General features: G+C 36.4%; 1 protein-coding gene across 1 annotated transcript in view; it reads left to right on the forward strand.

The window, feature by feature from the left end:
- BIRC6 (baculoviral IAP repeat containing 6) overlaps nt 1-25,238 on the forward strand; it is a 178,741-nt gene that overhangs the window by 34,400 nt on the left and 119,103 nt on the right. The window contains exons 11-22 of the mRNA XM_040553622.1: nt 2,748-2,897; nt 7,343-7,568; nt 12,466-12,626; nt 15,334-15,465; nt 16,389-16,520; nt 16,816-16,994; nt 17,675-17,805; nt 19,243-19,404; nt 19,510-19,641; nt 19,937-20,034; nt 21,166-21,313; nt 24,148-24,281. Coding sequence (XP_040409556.1) covers nt 2,748-2,897; nt 7,343-7,568; nt 12,466-12,626; nt 15,334-15,465; nt 16,389-16,520; nt 16,816-16,994; nt 17,675-17,805; nt 19,243-19,404; nt 19,510-19,641; nt 19,937-20,034; nt 21,166-21,313; nt 24,148-24,281 — 1,785 coding nt within the window. The remainder of the gene's footprint in view (nt 1-2,747; nt 2,898-7,342; nt 7,569-12,465; nt 12,627-15,333; nt 15,466-16,388; nt 16,521-16,815; nt 16,995-17,674; nt 17,806-19,242; nt 19,405-19,509; nt 19,642-19,936; nt 20,035-21,165; nt 21,314-24,147; nt 24,282-25,238) is intronic.

A 25,238-nucleotide genomic window follows, 5' to 3' on the forward strand; every position in this document is an offset into this window, starting at 1 on the left:
TGAATTTAAGAAGCGATTGGACTGTGCACTTAGTCACATGGTCTAAACTTTTGGGCAGACCTGTGCGGTGCCAGGAGTTGGACTTGATGATCCTTATGGGTCCCTTCCAACTCGGGATATTCTATGATTCTACCCATGTTTTAAATGTGTTACCTGCTGTTTTCAGGAAATATGGTGGTGTTGTTTTCTAATTATTCTCCTTGATGATCACTGAGAAAGTCAATGTGAGCTTTAATGTCTTCTTGCTAGTGCAACAGAAGCATTTGTCATCTCTGTCCAAAAGTGATACAAACATTGAAGTCTTCAGGTAAACTACTAATTACGATGTTTACTACTAGAATTAGAAAGTACCAGATGAGCAAGTCCCTTTCAGTCTGGTAGTGTGTACCACGAGCCAGTAAGAACTCAAATAAACAAGTAAGTAAGTAAATAAATAAAGCAAGGATGACAAATCAGCATTGACTTCTGTACAGACTTTTTTCCTGGCACTTGACTATAGGAGCTATGGTAACTCTACAACAAATAAGCATGCATCATCAGAAGGTCATCTTCAGATGTTCTGTGAGAACAACCACCTCTTTTGTGACACAGAAGCAAAGCCACCTGCAGGGTTTTGGAAAGCTTGCACAGGCACTAATTAATTTATAGGCTAATACTGTATTGCTGATGTTCATGATAAAGTTTTTTTACAGAAGCTTTTTAAAAACAACAAATAAGTGAGACATTTCAAGTTTAGCACAGAGTTTTTCTTGGAAGAGTGCTGGGACTTGCTCTTCCTCTTGTAGTACGGATAAAATCATAAGGCAGTTTTTTGCTGTTGTTAATTAGCAGTACTTGCTACTATTAGCAATTAGCAATTTATTGGCAGTTCATTAGCTAATGATCAATTCCAAAATGATCGTTGGTTAAAACAAAACAAATCCAACCATCTACAGATTAAGAGAGACCTTGGCATAACATTCCCTTAGACAAGCCCACAACTTCCCTAAGCTCTTCAGTCTGTCTCCTGCTCTGAGCCATACAACTGGCAAATGGTCAGGTCAGTCTGAACTTCCATTTCACTCAGCTGTGCTTATTTCCAGGACAGGAGATTCTCAGGTTTTGGTCACTGAGATCATTCTGATCATTGATCTTTGAACAGTAAACAGGATGGGAAAGAACTGAGGTCTGGCTTATCACCCAGTGGAGCTGAGTTTCTTAACGTGTCCCTAATTCTCATTGTTTAAGAAAATTGCTATATTGCTATATGATTGTGAGCTATATAAACTTAATTGCTATAATTGTGAGCTATATAATCTTAAGGAAGTTCACTCTAAGCATTATTTACTAGAACTATTCTTTTTTTCTCCACTCTTGGCATCTGCTACTGATGTACTGTTCTGCATCGGGGGAGGGGGGGTGTGGAGGGCAGAAGAGGCAGTATGGGCTTCTTGGGCTGTAAGAAAGGCCCAATAGCAAATGGCTTAGTGGCTTAATAAAATAGCTGTTTTAAAGAGAAAAAATGAAAAGAAAAATATGGATAGTAAATCTTATGTCCCTTCAGACACTGGGAACCCTGTTTTCACGCAGTATCACTCTGACCCCCAGATGGATTTTCCCACAGCATGTAGCACTGTCTGCTGGGAGGTTCCTCCTTTTTGGTGATTCAAGCTCTAATAGTCCTCTTTTTATTCTGTCTTGTTAAAACAGTAATGTTATTAAGGCATTTTTAATGGGCCTTTCTTACTGAGATCCAGTAAAACCTTGCACCATCTCTCTCTGTGCCTTTATCTCTGTGCGTTTCACTTCCTCCTGCTCCCCCAGTGAAAAACATGTACCTGCTGATTATGCTTTAATTTTGGATTTTTATTACCTACGTTATCTCAAGTTTGTTTGTTTGTTTCAGTTTACCTGGATAGTTTGCCTAACAGGGTTTTTCATAACGAGTCAGGTGCTGAAGGGCATTCTGCTATCAATTTTCAGAAAAAAAAACATGGAAGGCCTTCCAGGATTTTTTTTCTCTATATACATCCCAGTAATTAGGATTTTTGTGACTACTGAAACTGTTAAAAACATTTTTCCCTGACCTTACATAAAATTGAGCATTTTTTCTCAGTGATTTCTCTGTTTACCAACGGTGATATGCACAGATGAATTCTGTCATTTATAATGGGCAACTTCATTGAATGATTTAAGGATTCCACCAAAACATTTTGTCCACTGAATATTTTGTAATTGCCGTTCTGACTGTTGTACTGATCAGCATTGTTATTCTAAGTCTGATAAAAGATATGAAGAGCCCTTTAGTTAGGAGAGTTCAGTGGGAAAATGACTTGTTCGGTTCTCAGATATTGAACTTGGAAAGGAAATGTATGCAATGTGTACAAACCAAGTAGTGAAGGCCTTAGTTGACGTGATGGAACATTTTCTGTTTAACTCATGATTTGGGTTATGGAAAGCATTGCAATCATTACGATCGGGGTTTCTACTGGGACTTGTTTAGTTAATTGCCTTTTATCCCCCTCTTCCCTGATATTTTCTTTCCCTTTATGACATTCCCAACTGAAGTTAGTATTTTGGTAGGTCACCCTGAAAAATGTCGTAGTAATAAAGCAAAATGAGTTCTCATGTATAATAATGCCAGTTCCAGGTCCTATATAATTACAGTCATAATCATATAGCACTTTGTCTGGAAGCTTGTCTTACGAATCAAGTTTAACTGTATGCCTGTCTAAATTTGCTTCTTTCATTGTCTGTGGTGATTTTAGGTGGAGAACTTCATTTCCTTCAGATCGGAGGAACCTGTGATGACATAGATGAAGCTGATATACTAGTAGATGGGTCCCTTTCCAAAAGTGTAGAACAGTCTTCAGAAGGCGCCAAGCCCTTATCTAACCCTTCTAGTCCAGGCATTACAGGTAAATTGTACATGTTTAAACATACCTAATTATAATGCTTTTATTATTCTTGGAAGTTGCATGGTGAAGTGATTGTGAGTTATTTAATAGCATGTTGTTTTATACTTTTTTTTTATTGCCCTGTGGTTGAGTTCTGTAATTTTTATGTATATTTGTCACTGTTTGTGTACAAGTGTAACATTTTAGCACTTCCTGATTCTCAAAAAAACCTGCTGTGTAACTGTTTTTCCAATCGTTGCATGTTATCATAAGTAGGGCAAACAAGGAAAAAAACAGGTAATTGTGCAGACACCGAACTTCCCTCACAATTTAAATAGGCTTGAATTGCTTATTTGGAACAAAAATCATATGTTCATCATCTAAAGTTGTCTTAGCTTCATGCAGATGATGTACAGCTCTACTTAAGAAAACTGCAAAGTTTATTTGATAAGTATTGTCGCACACAATTAAGTTAATGGTGTCTATACTTAAAGTAGTGCAGTTGCTGTTGTGAAATAAACTTAAGATATTAACTCTTGGATTTCTGTTTCTCGTAGTTGATTTAGGTTGAGCCTTGCTCAAATTCTGCTGTCATTTACATATCAGTTTGCTTCCTGGAAGGTTGTCTGTCCTTGGACTGAAAGAAACAATTGTTTCTAATTGTCCAAATTCCATTTTTAGATTAAACATGATATTTAGGTCTTGTCTTTACTGCAGTTCTTGTACACCATTTCTGCCATCCGCTTCCTTTTGTAGTATCCTGGCCCACTTGGGTAAAACAGGTGTTTTGGTGATAGGTAATGTTCCTTTAAGTAGTCAACGTAAAAAGGTAGAAAAAGGGAGGGTCTCCTCCTGCTTGTAGGGAAAAACGGTGCGTGTGCAGGTTATGAGAGCTCCTGTGGGGCCCTCGTATCTTTTCTCAGTCCACATGAAGTATACTTCATTGTAAATAATTTGGCACTAAGACTTAACAGATCTAATTTTGCTGGTTAAGCCTGAGGAAGATTTGAGTCATGTTGAGGTTTTTGAAGTATCTTTCTTAGTCTAGCTTTTTTGTTGCTGGTGGTGGTTGTTTGGGGGAATTGTTGATGAGAGAACTGTAAAACTGTTATGTTTTTCATTTTGTTTTAACCTGCAGCTGTTGTTGATAGAGACACATTATTTTAGTTCAGTTGGGGTTTGGAGGTTTTGGTCATGTCTGTTGGGACAAAAGTAGGACTATGCAGGGAACCGATGACTCTTAAATTTGGAAAAAAAAAAAAAAAAAAAGAATCTGAAGTATGAAGACAAAGCAGTGGTAGAATGTAATTTATTCTTGCAGTCATGACTGTCAGAGAAATGATGTTTATTTTTTTATGTGGGTGATGGTGGAGTGTCTACTGCAGGTGCAGAGGACAGAGAAGCTGGGAGGGACTGAGTGGCAATACAGGGATGGTTGTGGATAATGAATGGCATCTTCACTGTCACCAGCTTACTTGCTGTCTCTCTCCCCAAAATCCTATTTGCATCCAGCCCTATGATGTGTTGTTTTGTGCTCTGTTTGTAAGGTCCCTGATTTTACTTAGAAGAAAGGGAAGGAAATCAAAAGAGGGATGGAAAAGTTGGTTTTCAGTATAAGATTATCTGTAAGCAGCAGTACAGCAGTTGCTGTCTTCTGCTCTGCACTGTGGCTTAGAGGACTGAATTTCTCGTGCTGTTCCTTTTTCTCCAAAGGAGCCATTCCTGAAGTTTGAAAACTGCTAAGTAATAAACTGCTATACATACATGAGGGAAGGAAGGCTGTGGCTTTCTTCTGCACCTTTGTTCTTCTGGTAATGGCAAATAAAGCAGTAAAATCTTCATAGAGAATGTGAATATTCAGGACATAAATCTGCTTCATTAGATGCATTCCCTCTATAATAGCTTATTATCAGATTTAAGTGACTTCGACTCAGAGGGTAACTTTGACCAACCTGATGAATCAAACTGATGATAATTACCATTTAAATTCTGCCAGTAATGTGTTGGCAAATCTATTTATTTATTTTTAACTCTCCTTCTCTTCTTCGTGCAGCCTTCAGTATAGACTGTGCTTAAATATGACCTAGTGCAACAGATTTACTTATGTGTGGACTTCTAAATAGTTATGCATTTAAATTGCCCACAAGTTGCAGGTCTTCCTTTAAGCACTAATATAATTCAGATAGTGTAGTGTTGCTTGATCTTGGTCTGTACTTGTTCCCAATGAGATGCTGGAAACAGCAGTGGTCAGACAAATTGAGTACTGTTCTGCTGTGGTCTCAGGCTGAGCTCCTAGAAGCTGTGAGAAGTTGGATAATCATTGGAAGCCAGCCCCCAAATGAGGGGCTAGGCAGGAGGTTGAACCTAAAAGATTGCAGAGCTCTTAGTCTGAGCTACCCGGGTTAAGAATACTTGTGCCCATAATACTGGAGTCTTAATGTGTGTGTGAGTGATTGCTGGGACTGTGCAAACATTCTCTAAAGTAATGAAGCTGTCAGAATGATAGGGTTCATCTTCAGGCGTTGTCCCCAACATCCATCACATGATTGTTGCTTCTCTTTTAATCCAGGTATGTCAAGAAGAAATGTTTTTGTCCGTTTCTTTGCATGTTTTTCAGACAGACATAGCTCAATAGAAGGATTTTTTCTTCTGGGGAACTGAACTCCTAGGCTGATCTGACCGAGCATAAAGCCTTAACCTATGTCACAGTTGGTGGCAGACAGCATCAGGCTGTTTTTAAGAAATCACTTTGGTGTTCTCTGAAACTGTAGCTAATAGCTACTGTGGTCAGGATAGAGCCCCCGGTGACAAGCACAAGCTTTTGTCTGTATTTTGTACGTGTTATATTGAGTATTTTGTTCATATGTTTGTTTCTCCACTGTAGGCATTCTGGAACAGTTGCATTTGCAGTTTGGCTGCATTTTAAAGGGTATTGTTTTAGAAGGAAATGTGTTAACACTACCAGGTCATACATCTTGATTAGGTTAAAATTACAATTTCCTTTCAAGGGAAGGGGTGTTTTTGTGGTAAAGTAATGTAAAATATGCCTTTTTTTTTTTTTAGAAGCAACTCGGAACCAGTTTGAAACCCCTTTTCTATTTTGCTACTAGTACTTCAACTTACTATAACTCATTATTACAGTACAATAAAAATCATGTAATTTTACAAAAGAAGATAATTTTCCAGTGCTGTCAAGCATACTTAAGTCTTTAATTTTTCAGCTTCAGGGCCTGATGTATATGGTTGCTCTGAATCTGTAACTGTTTCTTTTGGAGGGGGAAGGAGAGCAAATTAGAAAAAAATCCAATCTATTGAAATGCTGAATTGAAACAGAGTTTGGGCTATGATCTCAGTTCTTGTTGCAATGTCACACAGTTAATAAGGTTCATATTTGGCAGTAAAAGATAAATAAAATCAAAGGTGTTTTCTGTATTATTAAATTTCTAAGGCATTTTTAATCTTTTCAGCATTTTCACGCATCATAGGCTAAAAAGCAGAAGTTACAGCTTCTGCAGTATGAGTGAATTTTCTGCCTGACCCTGGGTCTCTCATCTTGAGCTTCTTCACTTTTCTGGAAGAATTGTGTGTGTTTTCTCCTCTTAAGCTGGAGGATGTGATCTTGTTGTTACTCTGATTTCACTCGTGCTTGCTTTGCAAGATAGTCTCTAGACTATGCACTGAGGGTGTGGTATTTCTTTTGGTGGTAAGTTTTCCTTTACAACCAGAAGTTTTTTTCTGAAACATATTTTGAAGAGAAAATGCTCAAAATCTAAGAAAATGGACATTACGCATATCTTATTTTCCCTAATATTTTCAATGTTTATGTTTGAGGAAACCTAATTATAGTTTAGAGTGCTAGATTATTATCCTGTAAACCTGTTTCCTCAGGGCAAGACTTGACTGTGAACACAAGATACTTGTTTAGGAACGGCGTCTTTTAAGTGCATTATATAAAGCATGCTTGTTTTTCCTTTATTCCTCTTTTAAGCTAAACTGAGAGCTTCCAAAACATTCTACTGATCTACCATAAAATAAGTCTGCATCAATAAGCAGGTGCCAAATCAATGTCTTAAACAACAGTGATAAAAATATTTTGATTGCGTAGTAATTCCATGTGCCTGTTTTCATGGAATATAAAAGTTTAGGGGTTTTTTTGTGTCCACAAGGGTATGAAACTGTTTTAATCAGCTTTATATTATCAAAATGTAGCTGGCTAATTACTTCTTGGGATGCTTCTGGCTGAATCTCAGACAGCATGCTCAGAGATCTCAATACTTAGTAAACTTACTCCAAATAAGTTAGCTTCAAAGGATACTGGCTTCAGTGCTAGCACTTTTTTAAATCTTTGTGTCACACAGACGTTAATTTCACTTATAGCAGTTTGGTTATATTTCAAACAGTTTATAGGATGTTCTGGGAAATAAATACATCTGTATAACAAATATGTATGTTCTATAATTATTCAGGAGTTGATCTTTTGGTGGACCAGCCATTTTCCCTTGAAACACTGACATCCCTGGTAGAACTGACCCGTTTTGAGACCTTGACACCACGATTTTCAGCCACTGTCCCTCCCTGTTGGGTAGAAGTCCAGCAAGAGCAGCAGCAAAGGAGGCATCCTCAGCATTTGCACCAGCAGCACCATGGAGATGCAGCTCAGCACACTCGAACTTGGAAGCTACAGACAGACAGGTAAATAGGGTAATGGTACAAAAAAGAATTGTGTGTATTGCTTAACTAGTGCGTGTAGTTGGTGTAATCACAAATTTCAAGTGATTTCATTGTTTTTAAATAGCATGCAAGTTTAAGAGTGTGTGCTTTCAAAGATACCGATCCTTATTTCATAGTTTGCAAGGAAGCTCTTCATGCTGTAGTTGTTGTAATGGACCTTGAAACAAATTGAAAAATCACATTTTGAATTTGTATTTTTTATACAAGACAAATAATAATAATATATATATAATAATAAATATAGACAAGCATATTTGCCAGAATTAGGTATTCTTGTTGTTCTATAAAAAGTCTGATTCACTCTTATGTATACACAAATTCTTAGCAATTTTTTAGTCAGAAAATGCAAGCTCTAGGTGCCAGAATGAATGTAATAGTTGTCCTAAACCACGTTGTTTATCTTAAAATGTGAAAATAGAGTGTGGATTTATATCTGCTCTTGTCAAGTAAAATTTTCTTTATATGTTAGATGTTTACTTGAGCCAATATAGTGCCTTTGCTGTGCTAAAATGTAGGCAATATTTCCATTGATATGAATTGTGCTGACTCAGTATGTGTATGAACTTGGAACTCTTCTGGGATTTTAGAAGCTGGAACAGCAGTATTGCAGTCTCCTTGAGGAGTTGGTTAAAACCTAGCTAAAGTAGTTTTGTATGTGTGTTTTTTTCTGAAAAATAACTTGGAAAAACAAAGTTTAAATATGAGTTGTGTAGTGTGTTTTTGAAGAGAAGTCTGTAATAATGTACTACAAGGTATTTTGGGTTAAGCTGTTACACATCCATCCCACTGATGTATAAGTTTTAGATTTTAATGCAGAACCTAAATGCTCATCGAGTGGAAACAAAAAGCCTGAAGACACTAGGGGAGCTAGAGGTCATATGTGAAGGGAAAAAAAGGATGTGAAATAAGTGAAAGCTAGCACGTGTTAATGAGACGTTTCAGATGGGTAAACAGGTCTGGAAGGTAAGGGTTGCAGGCATTCCAGGGCTGACACCTAACATAAACGGAACTTGCTTTAACTTAAATATTCATAAACTATGGTTAAAAACTTGCAGTACGTTATAGGTTTTGAAAGCCGTCTTTATCTTGTGATTTTGCTTTGCGTGAGTGAAATACTCTGTTTGTGCCAAGTGGAAAGGAGGCCCTTCCATGCAAAATAACTTCCAGTTACAACTATTGATTATCCAGTGTGTCCAGCAACGGTTGAAGAAGTAAAAATCTACCCAAGTGAATTAAAATATGAATAAAATGAATAAAAAAAAGAAATCTTACTAATATTTGTTGAATTAGAAGAAAAGTATTACTCCTGCTGCAAAGTAAAATAGGAATGTATAGAGGTAAAGTTGAAAATTTTGTTTTAGTAATGGAGAACTTTAACAACTGCCGAATGACACGTTTAGAAAATGATCAAATTACAGTCCCTTTGTAGGATAAAGTATAGGTTCTTAAGGTTGAGAGCAAAGTTAGTTTTTAATTAAAAGATATCTGTGAAGAAACTTTTTGATTTCGGGGTTTGTTGACTTAATATGAGGTTTCTTTTATCTTTTCTTTGAGTGTCTTATGCTGATTCTTATCAAGATGCAGGATTACAGGCTTAGAGGGATGAGTAATGCAATTTGATAAGGTAGTTCTTCTGCTTCCCAAATAGCTAGAAGGAAATAAAACTATAAATGTGTTCCAGGGAAGGGCATTATGTTACACTTTTTCAGTCCTACTTTGTTACTTTTAAAAGGCTATATAACAAAGAAAAGTGAAAAAGCAGAATCTGATTTACCATACGAATTATCATCTAAACATCAATGTGTCCTATTCAGTGGAAATGTAACTTGAATGTTAAATTGGGTGAATTATTTTTTAAAAGTACATGAATTCCTAGTGTTTTTTTGCTAAAGCAGTGACATCTGAGTGTCCTGTGTTTTTTTTCTCGATTTTTTTCAAATGTGGGAAATATCTTACGTATTCAACTTACACAGACATACTTTGAAAATAAGTGAAAGAAGGAAGAGTTAGCTATTCATGTGGTTTCCAGTGTTCATTTCCTGGAAATGGATGTGCAGCGTAGAGCTGAGTTGTAGTGGAAGATCAAACATTAATGAGATGTTTTAGAAAAGGTATGAAGGGGGGTGTTGGAAAACATGTAGTTAGTTGTAAGAGTGATGGTACGTTTACATTTAGAACATAGTCTTGATTATGTGTTCTTCTTTTAAAAGACACTATAAAATTAGAAGGGTTCCAAAGGTGAGAAAAGTTGTTAAAGTAACTCAGGCTATCAGAGAAAAGTTACATATGGAGTGCACATACTGAAATATTGAGAAAATAACGAGGAAGTAAATGATTTTTTTGTCATCTTTGAAAATTTGCACGATTGTAAGGATGTGCTTAACAGAGAGATGGGGAATTCAGAAACTGGTTAAAAGGGAGATTTTTTTCATTCATGACATTAGATTGTTCATTGCCACAGGTATGAGAAGATCTCTTTTGTACTGGAGATTAACGTGAGACCTACATGGAGGGCCATTATTCCCTATATGTCTTTTGAGAGATACTTAAAACTTCCTTTAGGGCATCTGCTACTGACTTGTCTCAAAAAATATTTCTAGAGTAAGCAAATTGTCCTTCTAATTTGGTATGGCAGTGTGCATCTTCCAACACACCGAGTACAACAGGCAACTGAGACCAAGTGATTTTTACTCATTTCTCTACTTGTACCAGAGGTTTGGTTTAAACTGGATGAGCAGAATATTACTTAGTAGTTCAGAAGGCTTTTGAATGCTCCTTTGAATGTCTCATTCGCTCCACGTTTTACATGACCCCTATAGGAATATCCAAACACATTAAAAAAAAAAAAAAAAAAAAAAACTTCAAATTTCTGCCTGTTTCATAGTGGGCTAAATATCTTACAGAACAGAGGAAAGGTGTGAATGATTTGGACAAGGTTTTAGTGTTAATGCTTGCTAACAGTCTTTTCCCTGGAGTTGTAGGATGAATTTTCATTATTTTTCAATCTGAGTTTGTACCATTAGCTGAAAATTCTCTACTGTTGCTTCTTAAATCAAAGCCACAAGCTGTATTCTGTCCATCTTTGACCAGCCCCCAAAATAAATAATTTCTGATACTGCTGCTTCTGGAAAGCTGGCATGCAATTTCAGAAATCCTGTTACTGGTTTTCTGTGTGATCAGCGGTAAATAACTAGAGGTGTACAACAGCGTGGTTTGTACCATGTTTGTCTGAATTGCAAATGCTGTTTACGCTTCTTGGCTTCTAGTTTCCTCTTGGCCTAGAAGTTTTCTGTCATAGCATGAACAGTGCTGCCGTTCTGCCCGCTCACTAGTTTGCCAGCCCTGCTTTTCTGAGGCAGGCTGCTGTTTGCTGCCATTGCCCCTGAATTCTCTCTTCATTGTCAGAGGTCTCAGTGCATCTGGGATTGCTGAGGTGGAAACGATGCTAGAGAAGGCAGATGGTTAACTTCCGAAAAAGTCATTGAAGAGAGAATGAAACCATTCTCAGATTTGGTGGTTAATTCTAAATTTCCACAATATGCAAAATGAGTTTGAAGGACTAATCTTGTTTACTTCAGCAGAAAGAAAAAAAAAAAGATTACTTATCCAGTGTCTTAGAGTTTCCTCATAAGTCTCTTCTGATCATAAAATCATAGAACAGCTTGGGTTGGAAGGGACCTTGAAGACCATCTAGTTCCAACCTACCTGCCATGGGCAGGGACACCTCCAACTAGAGCAGGTTACCAGGGTGTAGATCCATGTTAGGAACGCTTTTTGTTATCTGAAAGGAAATACCTGTTATATCTTCAGTTATTTTTAAAAATACATTTTATGATCCGATTTTAATATTACTAGAAATAAAAGTATTGAAATTGTAGTCCCTTTGTATCACGTAGAAATTACTTCAGCAATATACTCTGCTGTTTTGTTGTAACACTTCTTTTTAACTCCTCTTCTTTGTTTGGTGGTATAAAATTAAGTAGACATGGTTTAATAAGATTAAATAATTATGATAACCTCAATTGTGACCTGTGATATACTAGAAAGTGTTAGTAATTAATATATGTATATGCATGTAGGCAGACAATAGGAACATGCAAACATATGAGAAGTATTACACCTTGCTTTTTAAAGATAAAGCTTACAATTTCTTAAATGGATGTGTTCTGTAAGTCACTTCTATCCACTGGAGGAAATGGGCAAATGCTCTGTTTGTAAACAGGAGTTAAAACTAAGCTTTTTATGTGTACCTGGAATCTGTTATAGGTGTGTTATACTTGGTAAGAATCACTTCTCATGCTGTATAAATTATCAGATGTATTTTTAAAAAATAAACTTTTTTTCGAACTAGTGTTTTGAGCCTCCTAGATGCAGCTGTTGTAGTACTGAAGAGTGACCGTGTTTAACGCTTCCCAATACAGAAGACCAACTTAAAAGATTGCAAGGCAGTTACTTTCATGCTTTTATACCGTTTAGCAACTGGAAGATCCTTTTTTAGTGTCTTGTTTCTTTTTCATTTATTTTTTTTTTCTAGAAACGAAACTGATATTTTTAGTAATATGGAAGCAGGACTGTAATGAAGATAACAGGGAATCTTTTCACTGCTGCTTTTATCCAATCTTTGACTCACCCTCCCTTATTTTATTAATTGGCCTTTAAAGTGTTCCTTACGAAGTGAAGCCGGTCAGTCACAGCTTGAAAGGCTTTTACTTTAGAAATTGGTGTGTATGTTAACTAATGAAAAATAGTTTTTTTCTTTTTTTAAAGAATGTATGCATAGGTGGAGGATGTACTGGGTAACACTGTCTGCTTGATCTCAATCTTAACAGTGGGTCATTGTTTTCTTGTTTCCTGACAGCAACAGCTGGGATGAGCATGTCTTTGAACTGGTTCTTCCAAAAGCCTGTATGGTTGGGCATGTGGACTTCAAGTTTGTTTTGAACTCAAACATCACAAACATTCCCCAGATCCAAGTGACTTTACTGAAAAATAAAGCTCCAGGCTTAGGGAAAGTCAATGGTAAGAAAGCACGTAAGATCTCTTTAGGAACTTTTTTTTTCTGCTCAGACTCCTTATTCTCTGTGAGGTATGCTAGAAGATTTGGTTAAAATTATGCAAATATTTTCATCTTTTATTTATTTCATTCTATTTCTCAGGATCATGTTCTTTTTTCACTTAACATGTTCAAAGGTAAATTGGGAAAACAAACTCGATAAACAGTTCCAAAATACTGAATTTTATACGTATAAAAGTGCATAGTTTAAAAAGGTTGAACAAGTTGTTTTTCTGTATTGCTTGAATCCTCCAGTCATTAAAATAAATATGTTGTCAATTATAATGCATTGTAAAAATCGACAGCTGAAACAAACGCTGCTCTTTTTTAAATATATCTTAACAAAAAAGCTAAAGGAGATTATTGTTCTGGCTCACTGAAGGAGATTATTCACTAGTGTCTCTTGGATGTGTAAGAGAAAATTGCGAGGCTCTTTTTGATTACACTAGATAAGACCTGGTTTCCTTGGGAATTCTCTCATTATCTGGCTTATTAACTAAGCTGTGTGAAGACTGCAGTATGATTTCATCGTACGTTCCTTGCAGCCTTGACAGGGTAGACCAAAGATACGAATGCTCTTGCCTTGGGAAGATTCCTAGCTGGACTCTGCATCTTACTAGCTCTCGGGAACCTGTAAGGGGGTAGAATAAAGCGCAAAGTTACTTCATTGGTGTGGAAGAGCTTGTGCCTCCATTGAGATTTTCCTGTGGCGAGAGTGTTCATTGCATGTCCTCTTGCTCTGTCTGCTAAGGGCAGAAGGTATTCCTTTCGTTGAGGCGTTAATTGGTGATCTTTATCTGGCCACCTCTTTCTGAAAAGCTTCCAGGAACTCAGTATTTCAGAGGACTCTTGCTGTCAGATATTACTGGCTACTGGATTTGAAATGTGTTGGGGAGAACAGCAAACATGATAATACAAGCTCTTTTTTTCCCTTTTAATTATAATGCTAAGTAACAGCACCCCAGTTAAACAAGGGTAACAGAGCTTTAAATTTTAAAAGGGAACATGGGCATACCAAAAATCATTGACATGCTTTCTTAGAACTACTCACTCTGTAGCATCCCACAGTACCTGACAAGGAAAAGGTGTTCTGGAGAGCCTCCTTTTAGAAATACTATAAACTGGTATTTGTGCAAGAATAAAATACTCTAACATAGTGAACTTCTTGGAGAAAGTGTATTCTTTCAGTATACAGGAAGGTTTAGCAGTTTTATAAGCAGTGCTAGCTGTGAGCACAGGACAAGAGTCAGATGTTCTTGCTGCTTCTTCCCCTCTTTAATGCTTGAAGTAATACCTACATTTTAATATGCAGCAGCATTTTGTTTTATCAAAGCAAAAATTAGGGCAGACAGACCATGTTGCCTTTCTGTATGGAACCTACTTTGCTTTCAGCATGAATTTTAGTATTCAGTCCATTTGGTCTTGGGTCTGCAGATCTGGGTGTTGAAATTAGTCTGACAATGTTCAACTCAGATGCAAAACACACTAAAGAATGGTGATTTTTTTTTTCCTTTATGACTTGACAAAACTCTTCCAGAAGTCAACATTTCACTTCCTTACATGGAGTGTAATGGCCGTTGCTTTTCTCTGTAATGGATATGGTGGAGAAAGCATAGAACAGGGGGCAGGGTATACATACGCAGCCTGGAAAGGGCTGGGAGATGTGAGAGTGCCTGCCAGGCAACCTTTGCAAGGTCTCTGTTTCTTCTTGATTGGGAAGCCCCAGCGAACCAACATCCTCCTAAGTATTACTGTATTGTGGTTGTTTCCTATTTTGTGTTTTGGAAAAGGGCCTTAATGACATTTGCCTTTTTTCCGTGCCCTGTTGAGTGAAGTAACAGGGTGTTAGACAGGATTTCAGTATAAGGAAAAGTAAACCTAGATGACGTATATCTGTGCTGGATATTAACCAAAATGTCCTAATCACAGCAAAAAAGAAATACTCAGAATTGTTTGGTGGCTCCTGAAAATGCATGAAATATTCAGACTGAAGTTCAGTTAACTCCCATCGCTCCCCCCATAAGGAGAGAAAAGAACTGAATTGTTAAGATAGTGAGACCTAAGGAGGATCAGTAGGGGGAGAAAATTTATTCAGTCATATTTTGTATGACAAGACCCCTGGAGCCAGTTAACTGTGCAATGTGTAATAACAAGAAGGTCAGAGGCATAATTCTTCTGGATTGGAACTAATGGTTTTGATCTGCCACTTAATTCACTGTATATGCTTCTTGTTTATTTGCTTGCACATCCTCTTCATCTATGATTCATGAGAACCATTTAATTGAAAAAAGAACTGTACTCAGATGTTATCAGAATAATATACTGATGTTCAGCGTGAAAAATGCAGTTATTTTCAGTTTAGTTTATCAAAATTTCACTACTGGAATCTAAGTACTTAAGGAGTAATCTGCAGTTGATTATTAGAAGAAAATACTTGAGTGGTGTTCAAGTAAGTGGTTTACAGGTCATTCAAGGAAATGTTTTTTAACTCTTTACTGCAACTTCAGTTGCAATCTTAATATGAAAAACACACCCTTGTGTATTTGTTGTTCTTACATTAGCAGTAGCGTTTTGGGTAGAAAGCTAATGCATTTGCAATTTAAGCTACTGCTTCTGTTTTTTTGTGAACCTGAAGGAATGTTGACAAATCTTACTAATGTTTTTGTTCTTCAGAAGCAGCAGTAGACAGACAGATCACATTTCCTTTATCTCCAGCTCATAATATTGAAACGGAGAGAAATGGAAAGCCAGGACCGGTTGAATTCAATGAAGAAATGCAGTATATGGATGTAGAGGAACCACAATGTAAGTTTTACTTAAATTGTTATAGTTTGTTTAAAATAGGAGCTTTTTAAAAATTATTTTCATTATATACTGGAATTCCTCCATAAACGTTTCTCAGCCGTTTGAAACATACGCATTTCTCAGCCCTGCTCGGTGTTGCCTCTCTCACTGGTCTGTTTGCTGTATGACTTCAAAGTAAAAAAAAAAAAAAAAAAAAAAAAATCATTGTTCTGGAGGTTTTTGGTGCTTCAGAGCAGTTTAGTATTTATTTGAATTCAGAAATAAAGTTGATTGATACGGTACCTTTCTATCTTACACTAATGCCCTATTCCAGCAGTATTTTACTTGGTTTTCTTATGTAGTTATGACAGAAGTTTACTTTGTCTGCCTGGCTTTTACAGAGATTGCTGCGGTAAACTCAGAAAAATTATAAACGGACGGTAAAGAGTTCATAACCAATCATGTTAACTTTCAGTCATATCAGACTTGCTCTGCCTGTTTTTATTACCATTTTTATTAATGAGTGTTCTTCCACAAAATCTGCAAGAGATGGTCTGAAAGGTAATCATATTGCATCTGGCTGAGGAGAGCTACTGACTCTGAACAGGAAAATTCATAGTAGGAGTGAATCAGTTCCAGAAATAAGATTCCTTTTCTTGGTCCTTTCAGCAGTCTTTCATTACGCTTTTTCCTTTTATGTCCAAGTCTTTCTCTGCATTTATATTATTCATATAACATACCTGAAAATGTTTCGAAAACTGTCAGTTACCTCTACTGATCTCACTGGGAAAAGGCTTCAAGTAACCTAAAGTAGTTGTCAGTTTTTCAATGTACAGTTTGTGTGTTTAGTGATCAGTTTGACATTGTGTATTTTTAATGCAAAGGATGAGATTTTATAACTTAAGAATTCATAATTCAGGTCTGTATTACTCATGTTTTTAAAGGTCTTAGGTTGTGTCCATTTCTGGAGGAACATAAAGAAGATATACTCTGTGGTCCAGTATGGTTGGCTACTGGACTTGATCTGTCAGGACATGCTGGAATGTTGACACTAACAAGTCCAAAGCTTGTTAAAGGTAAAATAGTTTATTATGCTAGTCACATGAAGTATGCATGACTGAAGTGCATCTCATACTTCTGTAGCTGGACTTCGGTTCGCATTTATCTTCACATTGACAAATTTTGCTATATAACACAATAGATAATACAATAATGAGTCACAATTTCAAACTGGTGTGAAAATACTGTAAGTAATGTAGTTGAGCTTTGCTTGTGTACACTGTCTGTGAAATTGAAATCTGTTACAACTTGTCATAGTAACCTATATAAATTCTCCTCCCCACATCCCTCTTTTCTTTTTTTCACTTCCAGGCATGGCTGGTGGCAAGTACCGCTCATTTTTAATTCATGTTAAAGCAGTGAGTGACAGAGGAACAGAAGAAATCTGCAATGGTGGCATTAGGCCAGTTGTTAGAATACCATCCCTAAAACCTCAGACTAACAAGGGCCATTCCCTTGCTTCCTTGTTGGCAAAAGTTGCAGCAGGCAAGGTACTGAATAGCCAAGACATCTGTGTTAAAGCTGTAGATTTGGTGTGGCTTATGTCATCTGAAAACAAAACAGCTGTTAGGGGAGTTAAGATCCGTGGAAAATTATCTTTTTTTTTTTTTTGAATTTACGCTGTGTTAATGCTTTCAAGAATCAGAGTTCAACATCTTTGTTTTCTTCTCTAAAAGTTCTATTGAAAAGGTCTGTTCTGCCACATTCCTATCGTGAGCATATTTTTTTAAAAAAAACCTTCTGTTTTCTTGAGTGTTTTCAGTAACTGATAAACCTCTTCCTCTTGTGAGGAATTCTTGTGAGGAATGTGTGTATTCTACTCTTGATTGTTGTAAGACTGGATAAGGTGATGTGCCTCGTGTGGAAATGATTAGAATGGTTAGAAAATAGCAAATGTAACAATATTTGCAATTTACTGTTCTGTATTAAAACAGTTCAGAAACAAAAATAGCCCATTTAAGTACAATAATGTACAATACTACATTTAAGCTCAAAAAATCTTGACTTTTATGTCTGTGCTGTTGCTAACAAGCAGTAAATATTTCAGTACTCAAACTGAGAGATTTTACTGAGCTGTATTTGCTGAATTCTGAACAAGATACATAGTTGCAACAATCTAAGAACAGTGTGGTTCCTGAAATCTGTATATTTTTTCCCCCTCAAACATCAGGAAAAACCATCTAGCAAAATTGAAGCCAGTAATTCTTCAAGAAAATCAGATAATCTTAGAGGCTGTGATTTACTTCAAGAAGTCTCTGTAACAATTCGAAGATTTAAAAAAACTTCAATCTCAAAGGAAAGGTTAGTAGGTGGTTTTTAATTCTAAGGAATATTAGCTTCAGATACAGTCCTCATGAAATACTTAGTTCTCAAAATATCTCAGTTCAAATGACAACTTGAAACAGTGATTTATGAAATGTAGATTATATAAGAAATCCAGTAAGTCATTAGTTTGAGGGCACTGTGTGGTACAAGTTATGATAGAAAAAGAGATAATTAATTCTTAATACTGAGTGATTATTTGCCTGACTTGAAAGGCAAATGAAAGTAATACCAATTTTCTTAATAATTTAGATAAATGATTTAGACAGACTTGTTTTTAAGTACCATCTTAGACTTTTTTTTAGTAAATATCTTTGTTTTTTATTTCTACGTTTTTTCATTTCTTTCAGCATATAGTATACTATTTGTCAAAATGTTCAGAATCAAATTCAGTTATCAAATTATCACTCAAAAACTGCGTAAGGTCTCCATGGACTGGTATTACAGACCTAAATATGAATAATGTAGTTTTTAATCTGTATTACCAACTACCACGCCACAATGGTGGCACTGGCTGTAATGTAATGTAAACAAAGAGGCTGCAAGGGCAGGAAAAAAAAATAATGATGTACAACTTCAGTTACTCTGTGTGGTTTAGAAAAGTCTCTAAAATGTAATGAATTGTGTAAGAGCAAATTGACAAGATGAACAATATTATTGCTTAGGACTGGTTTGTGTTCACCAAAAAGTTCCAGGAGTATTCCAGGATGAAACAACTGAACTTCTAATGTTAGTGAAATTTCTTGCCATGGAATGCTTTAGAACATGAGGACAGGAGTATTGTAACAGAATGGTTTAGGTAACCACAGATGAGTAAGCCTCTTGGCATTACTAATCTTCCAGTACAAAATTGTGGTGAAGAACAGAATCAGTGGACAACTGGAAAATACAAGAAGAATCAACATGGCTTCTGTAAAGAAAAATCTTGTTTTACAAATCTGTACATGATCTAGGTGATTTCTAAAAGATTTCTGATTTTCCAGAAAGCCTTTGGTGGTGGATTTTGTCAGAGCTATGAAATAAGAGGAGGCCCTGCATGAAGTAGCAAGAAGTCCTTTAATGCAGCAGGAAGTAAATAAGCATGAATAGTTGCCAAAGAATGTTGTAGACTATGAAAGTCTGCTTAGGTTTAGAAGTTACTAGACAAGTTAATTGGGGAAAAAATCCACCAAGGTTATTAAATATATACTGTAACCTAGGAAGCTCTCTGAGCAGAAAATAGGAATATTGGGAATGTGTGCAGGGAGGGTATCATATATGCATATACTGGTTTTAGTCTCATCTAGGCATCTTTTTTGTTTTGTTGTTGGTGTGGTGGTGGTTTTTTGCTGTTCTTAAAGTGTCTTTCAAGTTTTGTATTCTGCCTTAATGGGAGAATGGCCATGTTGGATAATTCTGTTTTTATCCCTCCCCCAGAGTTCAGCGGTGTGCCATGTTACAGTTCTCAGAATTCCATGAGAAGCTGCTCACTGCTCTTTGCAAAAAGACAGATGATGGTCTGACCACAGAACATTCTCAGAGTCTTGTGCTAGATACACTTTGTTGGCTAGCAGGAGTGTATTCAAATGGACCTGGCAGGTAAGAGAGAAATTGTGTTTAAGTTAGTATAACTGTTTCTCAGTATCAGCTCTGTGTAAAAACAGTTTTATATGGTTGCCTGATACATGCAACTTGTTTTTACAGCTCAAAGGAAGGAAATGACAGCTTGCTTTCTAAAACACGTAAATGCGTCTCTGATATAATACGTGTTTGTTTCTTTGAAGCTGGGCGGAGCATAGCTCACAAGTGTGCACGGTTTCTTGCATTATGCATCAGGTGAGTGCCATTTCATTTAAGGTGCATGTGCTTTTTCTAAATATGTATTTAGGGGTTTTGCATGCAGTCTGAATCATATATGTTTTTGTTATTGTTTGACATTAAACGTATGAACAAGCAGTTCTACAAGATTTTCTGTTGAGGAAAAATCTGTTAGATTATGATTGCAAAGAACGTCAATTTTTCAACTTCATCTAACGGTGAAGATGGCGATCTCCATCTTCATTCAGCAGATTTCATATTTTGTTCTTACTTCATTAAACGTTAATGTGTCTGGCTATGTGTTTCTTTATAGCAATGGCAGGTGTGACCCAAGTCAGCAGGGGTTTGGATCTGTCCTTCTAAAAGCTTTACTTGACAACATGCCTCTTTTGCCTGCTGCTGCAACAGGTGGTATGTATTCAATGTTTGTCATCATACAAATAGACGGTATGGTAGTTTGGCATGTTTTGTTTTACTCCCTTGCGAAATAGGAATTACATAATTGTTCAGTTAGTACTAACAGCTTATTGGAGTGGCGCGGTCAGGTGGTAGATGGTAGAATTTTAAGCAAATTAGCTTGCTTGGAGCACTAAGGCACCGAAACTTTTAGGAGACATCATGTTAGTTTTGCAAGAATTTTCAAAGGTCTTTAGCAGCCACAAATTCTGATGGCACAAGTCTGTTACTTTGGAAGAGTAGCTAATTTATTCCACGGAGTCTGGCTATCCAAGTAACATCCAACTAGAGCAGTCCACTTCTGTTATTTCTCCACCAAGAGGACACAGACTAAATTAAATTACTTCCTGATCTGTATTGTAGTGTACTGTTAGCACCTTACTGAAGCCTTTTGAATGCTTGCTAGAATAAGATGACTTTAAACACTTGTTTTTGGGGTAGTGAGGCCTGCTTTGTGTTTTTCACAGTATGATGTTGAATTGCATCTGGCCTGGCATCACTAAGGGGTCTTGAAGGAAGATTATTTGCATTCCAAAATACTTACTGTGTTACGAAGGTAGAAACATTTAACGTTCTGCTATTGATGATATGGAGTGTGCAGAGGAAGGCAAGGAGAGGAGAAGGCAGAGATTTGTGTTTTCATGCAGAACTCGTGCACTGTGCTCCCAGAGTTATGTGTAAGAAGTGCCTGCAACAAATACGAAATAAGGATACAGCGGCCACAAACAGAGGGAGAAGTTGAATCTGGAATGAGGCTTGTCTCTGGAGGGATCAGAACCTAAAGCCTAGCATCTCAAGCATCAAGAGCATTTTGGTTGTTGTGTTTAGTAAAAGCAGAGGACAGAAGCAATGGAAGAAATACACGCAAAATTTTCTCTTGGGAATCTTAGTTTCTTTAGTTATGAACCAGCCAATGAAAAGAGTACTTCTACAAACTAATGATTACAGCAATTAAAGTCCCTCTCAAACAAAACAAAAAATACTTCATCTGTCACTTCCATTGATTATGTTTTATAGTATGCTTTTTGAGTGAAATATTCACATCGTGTTTCACCTGAAATTAATTTTATTTTTGTTTTAATGCAGGATCAGTGTATTGGTATTTTGTGTTGCTGAATTATGTAAAGGATGAAGATTTGGCAGGGTGTAGTACAGCTTGTGCGTCATTGTTAACTGCTGTGTCCCGACAGTTGCAGGATCGCCTAACACCTATGGAAGCATTACTTCAAACAAGGTATGAAGGGTTGTGGTTGTTGTAAGCTTAATGAAGCCAAACATGCAAAGTGTCTAATGCCACACTCTGGCCTTCTGAAAAGGGTTGGCTGTTTAAAAGAAAACACATTTTCCAGTATTTGTTTGAGCACGGATTGATTTGATATAGCTCTAGATATTAGTTTTGACTGATGCAGGGGTAAAGATGAATTAAATTGCTATCTTGCAATTTACAGTGCACTTCAAATCAATGGATAATGTACGTAATGTTTGAAGTTGTGCAATCCTTGAGTTAGTATTTAATTATTTTGATGTAAGGATTAAGAAAGTATGATCTTTTGAGTATGGGAGGGAATCAAATACACTAAATAGTTTCCCTTCTGTGTAGTGCTACATAAAATTGTGGACTATATGTAAGCTGACAATACACTTAAAGAATTGCTACTAAATGCCAGATTGCTACGTGTAAAGACCTGGGGTATTTACTGGGAGTGGAGGTTCTTATTCTAAATTATATAGCCATGTAATTTCTGGCTATGATGTTGCATCTTTTACATGTTGAACTGATTAACCACGTTAACTTTGGATTTATGTGGTATATCTAAAGGAGATCTCTGGTGGTTTAGTTTTTCAGCAGTTTCCAAAGCCATATTGTGATGATATGAACATGCTGCTGTTACACAGCTCTTTCAGTTGTGATTTATGGGCAAAACTTATCCCCCAAGTCAAGCAAGATCCAAGGTAGAAGAGTTCTGGTAGATGTTAGTTCAGAACCTTAGATCAGCTTAAAATTTTAGTAAGCTAAATTCTTGAGAGGGGCTGTTTGTTTGTTTGTTTGTTGTTGTTTTTTTAAGACTATAAATACTTGATTAAGACTTGTTCTTAGGTGTTATACTTGGATCCTCATGTTCCCTACCACAGCTGTCTCCCTCTGCCTATGTCATCTCTCCTGCTGCAACTAAAGCCTGTTAATGGTTGTCCTGTCTGCCTTGATGGCAAAGAGCAGATTATTTACTTCTTGACAAATTTTGGATGTCTAGAGGATGTTTGTATCTTGATCATTTTCTCCAGAACTGTTGTCGTTCTTATAGCATTTCCTTGAGCTGTTTTATTTGGTGCTTGTCTTCTGTGAACTGTGGTACACAAAACTGTAAACATTATTCCAGGTGAGACCTCTGCTTTGACAGAATACTCAGCAAGCTGTTCTCTGACAGAACTTAGTGCAGTACGTTTGAATTTTGATCCTTTTCTATAAAGCTCTTGTAATCTCTTTTTAGTTTTTATCACCTGCAAATGTAATAAATCAAATTCTCTCCTTAAATCATTCAAGTAATCGGTGTTAATGGCAAGCTGACCTAATGTAGTGAGTTTGTAATTCTGAAATGTAAACCAGACTGTGAAGGTGCCCTACTGAATTTTGTCTTTGAGCATTTGCTTTTGTCTTGTCACCACTTGACTCTGGCATATTTTCTTGCTACAGCAAAAGTGTTAGTCTTGCTAGATGTGCTTTATGTGCCGTTTTTAATACATGCTTGCAAAGAGCAACTTAGATTGATCTAATGTGGTGTTCTTTGGCTAAATTTGTCATTTTAAGTCTGCTGTCTTGTAGGTGTCAGGTGTCTTGTAGTATATCTGGGGGAATATATATTAAATAGACTTATTTGTAATTCCTTGATTTTCTTTTCACTCTTTTTGAAGTTGCGTATCAATTATTGCCCTTTAATAAAAACTTTGTTTTCTGACTTTTTACAGTCTTAGCATTGAGCCCAGCCAGCAGGGAAGCATTTTAATATTCATAGTCTAGAACTTGTCCTATCCTGCTGGTGTGGTAGTATTCATGTAATCATTATCGTTCTGTGACTTCTTGATCAAAAAAGACATTTGAACTTTGCAGCCTTCTCAGCGTTTCCAACTATTACCTTTCCTTGCCTGCCATACAAGAGAAACTTTTCTGAGGCAGGGGGAAAACAGGGGAAGGAGAAACTTGGTGTCACTGCTGGTGTGTTTATGCAAATATTTCCAACTTGTGCTGGCTATTGCCAGTTGTCAAATTACGAAGTCTTGTGTGTTTCTCATTTTTGTCCCTATAGAGACGTGGTCTTTTTTCTACTCCTGCGTAATAATTTGTCCTGATTTCCATTTTTTGCTCCTCTTTTCAGTTGTTTGTAGTAGGTATTGGTAAAAAATAAAAAATAAAAAAAATAAAAAAAAAATGCCGATTTTGTTACTACTTTGGATTTTCCTTTTTTCTTGGCATATAAAAGTCTAATTGGTTTGCAGCGATCTTGTTACCTGAACAATTGTCTGTTTTTTTTCCCTACAGTACTGCCAGAGTAAGGAGTAATGAGATTTTCTGCTGCTGAGATATTTAAAGTACTGGCAAGTGTTAATTGATATCACTAGCAGCATTTCCCCTTTTGTTCTAACTTCAGCTGGAAGAACAGGCTGAGTTGGAATTTGTTTTGCAGTTCTGGAAAACTTCATTTTTATTGACTTCAGATAAATGGCTGATTTACCACGTGCAGGCATGCATATTGCTGTGGCTAACTAAGTTTTTAATTCTAGTTTTCGTGTCTGTGTGTGATTATATGTCATGTTTTCAGGACAGCATTAGATCTCCAAAACTAGTTAGTAACAGTGAGTTACTTAGCATCATAAGCTGTATGAAAAGGTCATCTAATAAGTGATTTTAGTGAAATATTAGTAAATGGTAATTATTAAGATAAATCAGTTGAATGAAAAGAGTGGTTTGCAATATAGTAAGTTCTATGTGAACTACTTGGCCTTTTTCTGTAAATAATTTTATATAAAATTCTTATTCTTTAAATAGTGCTGTTTGTCTTATTCTGTTTGCAGATACGGATTATATAGTTCACCTTTTGATCCAGTTCTGTTTGATTTGGAAATAAGTGGCTCTTCTTGTAAAAATGTATACAACAGCAGCATTGGAGTACAGTCAGATGAAATTGATTTGTCTGATGTTCTATCAGGTACATATGTTTAACAGTAACCTATTTGTGGAAAAATTAGTAACTCTCTCTATTGTACTGATTATTTTAGGTAAGATATGTTTTTATACTTTCACTGTGTTTTATAGCTGTACACAATGAAGTTCTTAAGAGATCTCGTGAAGCAAGAGAATCTTTTATTTCCTGTGGCTCTCAGAACAAGAAAAAAAGCTTTTTTCTGGAATAGGTGTTTTTCTTTTCCTGTAGAAGAGCTAAGAAAAGGCAAGATATTAAACAGAAAGGCTGCCATCATTTACTGTGTCAGAGTCACCAAGGGAAGCATTTGTCATTTCTATTGAGCAGCTTGTCTGAGATATCTATTATTATTCATTTAGACTTGCAATCATCCCCTGGCAGAGAAACATAAATGGATTTTTTCAGAACTTGGGAAGCTTCCAGATGGCTTCTTTCTACTTAAATATTACAGATTTAATTAGACGTTTTTCTGTTTCAGAGGCATTAAAATGTCTTAAATATTCTCGTATCTGTCCTCTCAGGTTAGTTCATAAGTGAAACTTTAGGCCATGCAATGTCCTAAGAATAAGACGCTTTTTACCTCTCAGGAAATTCTTTTCATAGCAAACATATTTCATCAGTCATAGCGATTCCTTTCCTTTTCTTGTCCACCTTCTTCCCACCCCTCCCTCGATACTCCACTGTTAGTATATTGAATAATAGTCTAGATTTTATACTAACTTGGTGTATGATCCTTGTCAGTCTGTTACTTTTTCTCTCTTCCTTTCCCGTAATTTCCATGTATTTTTGCAAAGTTAACTTTCTGATAGCGTAGAAAGAATAAACTGCCAGTATATAATTTATTTCTGGCATTAAGAAAGTTACATTTTACACTGTGCTTTTGCTGTCACATTTGATAATTGGACTTAAGACAGTCTGTTCAGATTTGGCAACACTGTCCGTTTTAAAATATACTCCCATTTA

The sequence above is a fragment of the Cygnus olor genome, chromosome 3 (genome assembly GCF_009769625.2).
Source record: "Cygnus olor isolate bCygOlo1 chromosome 3, bCygOlo1.pri.v2, whole genome shotgun sequence".
Classification (NCBI taxonomy): Eukaryota; Metazoa; Chordata; class Aves; order Anseriformes; family Anatidae; genus Cygnus; species Cygnus olor.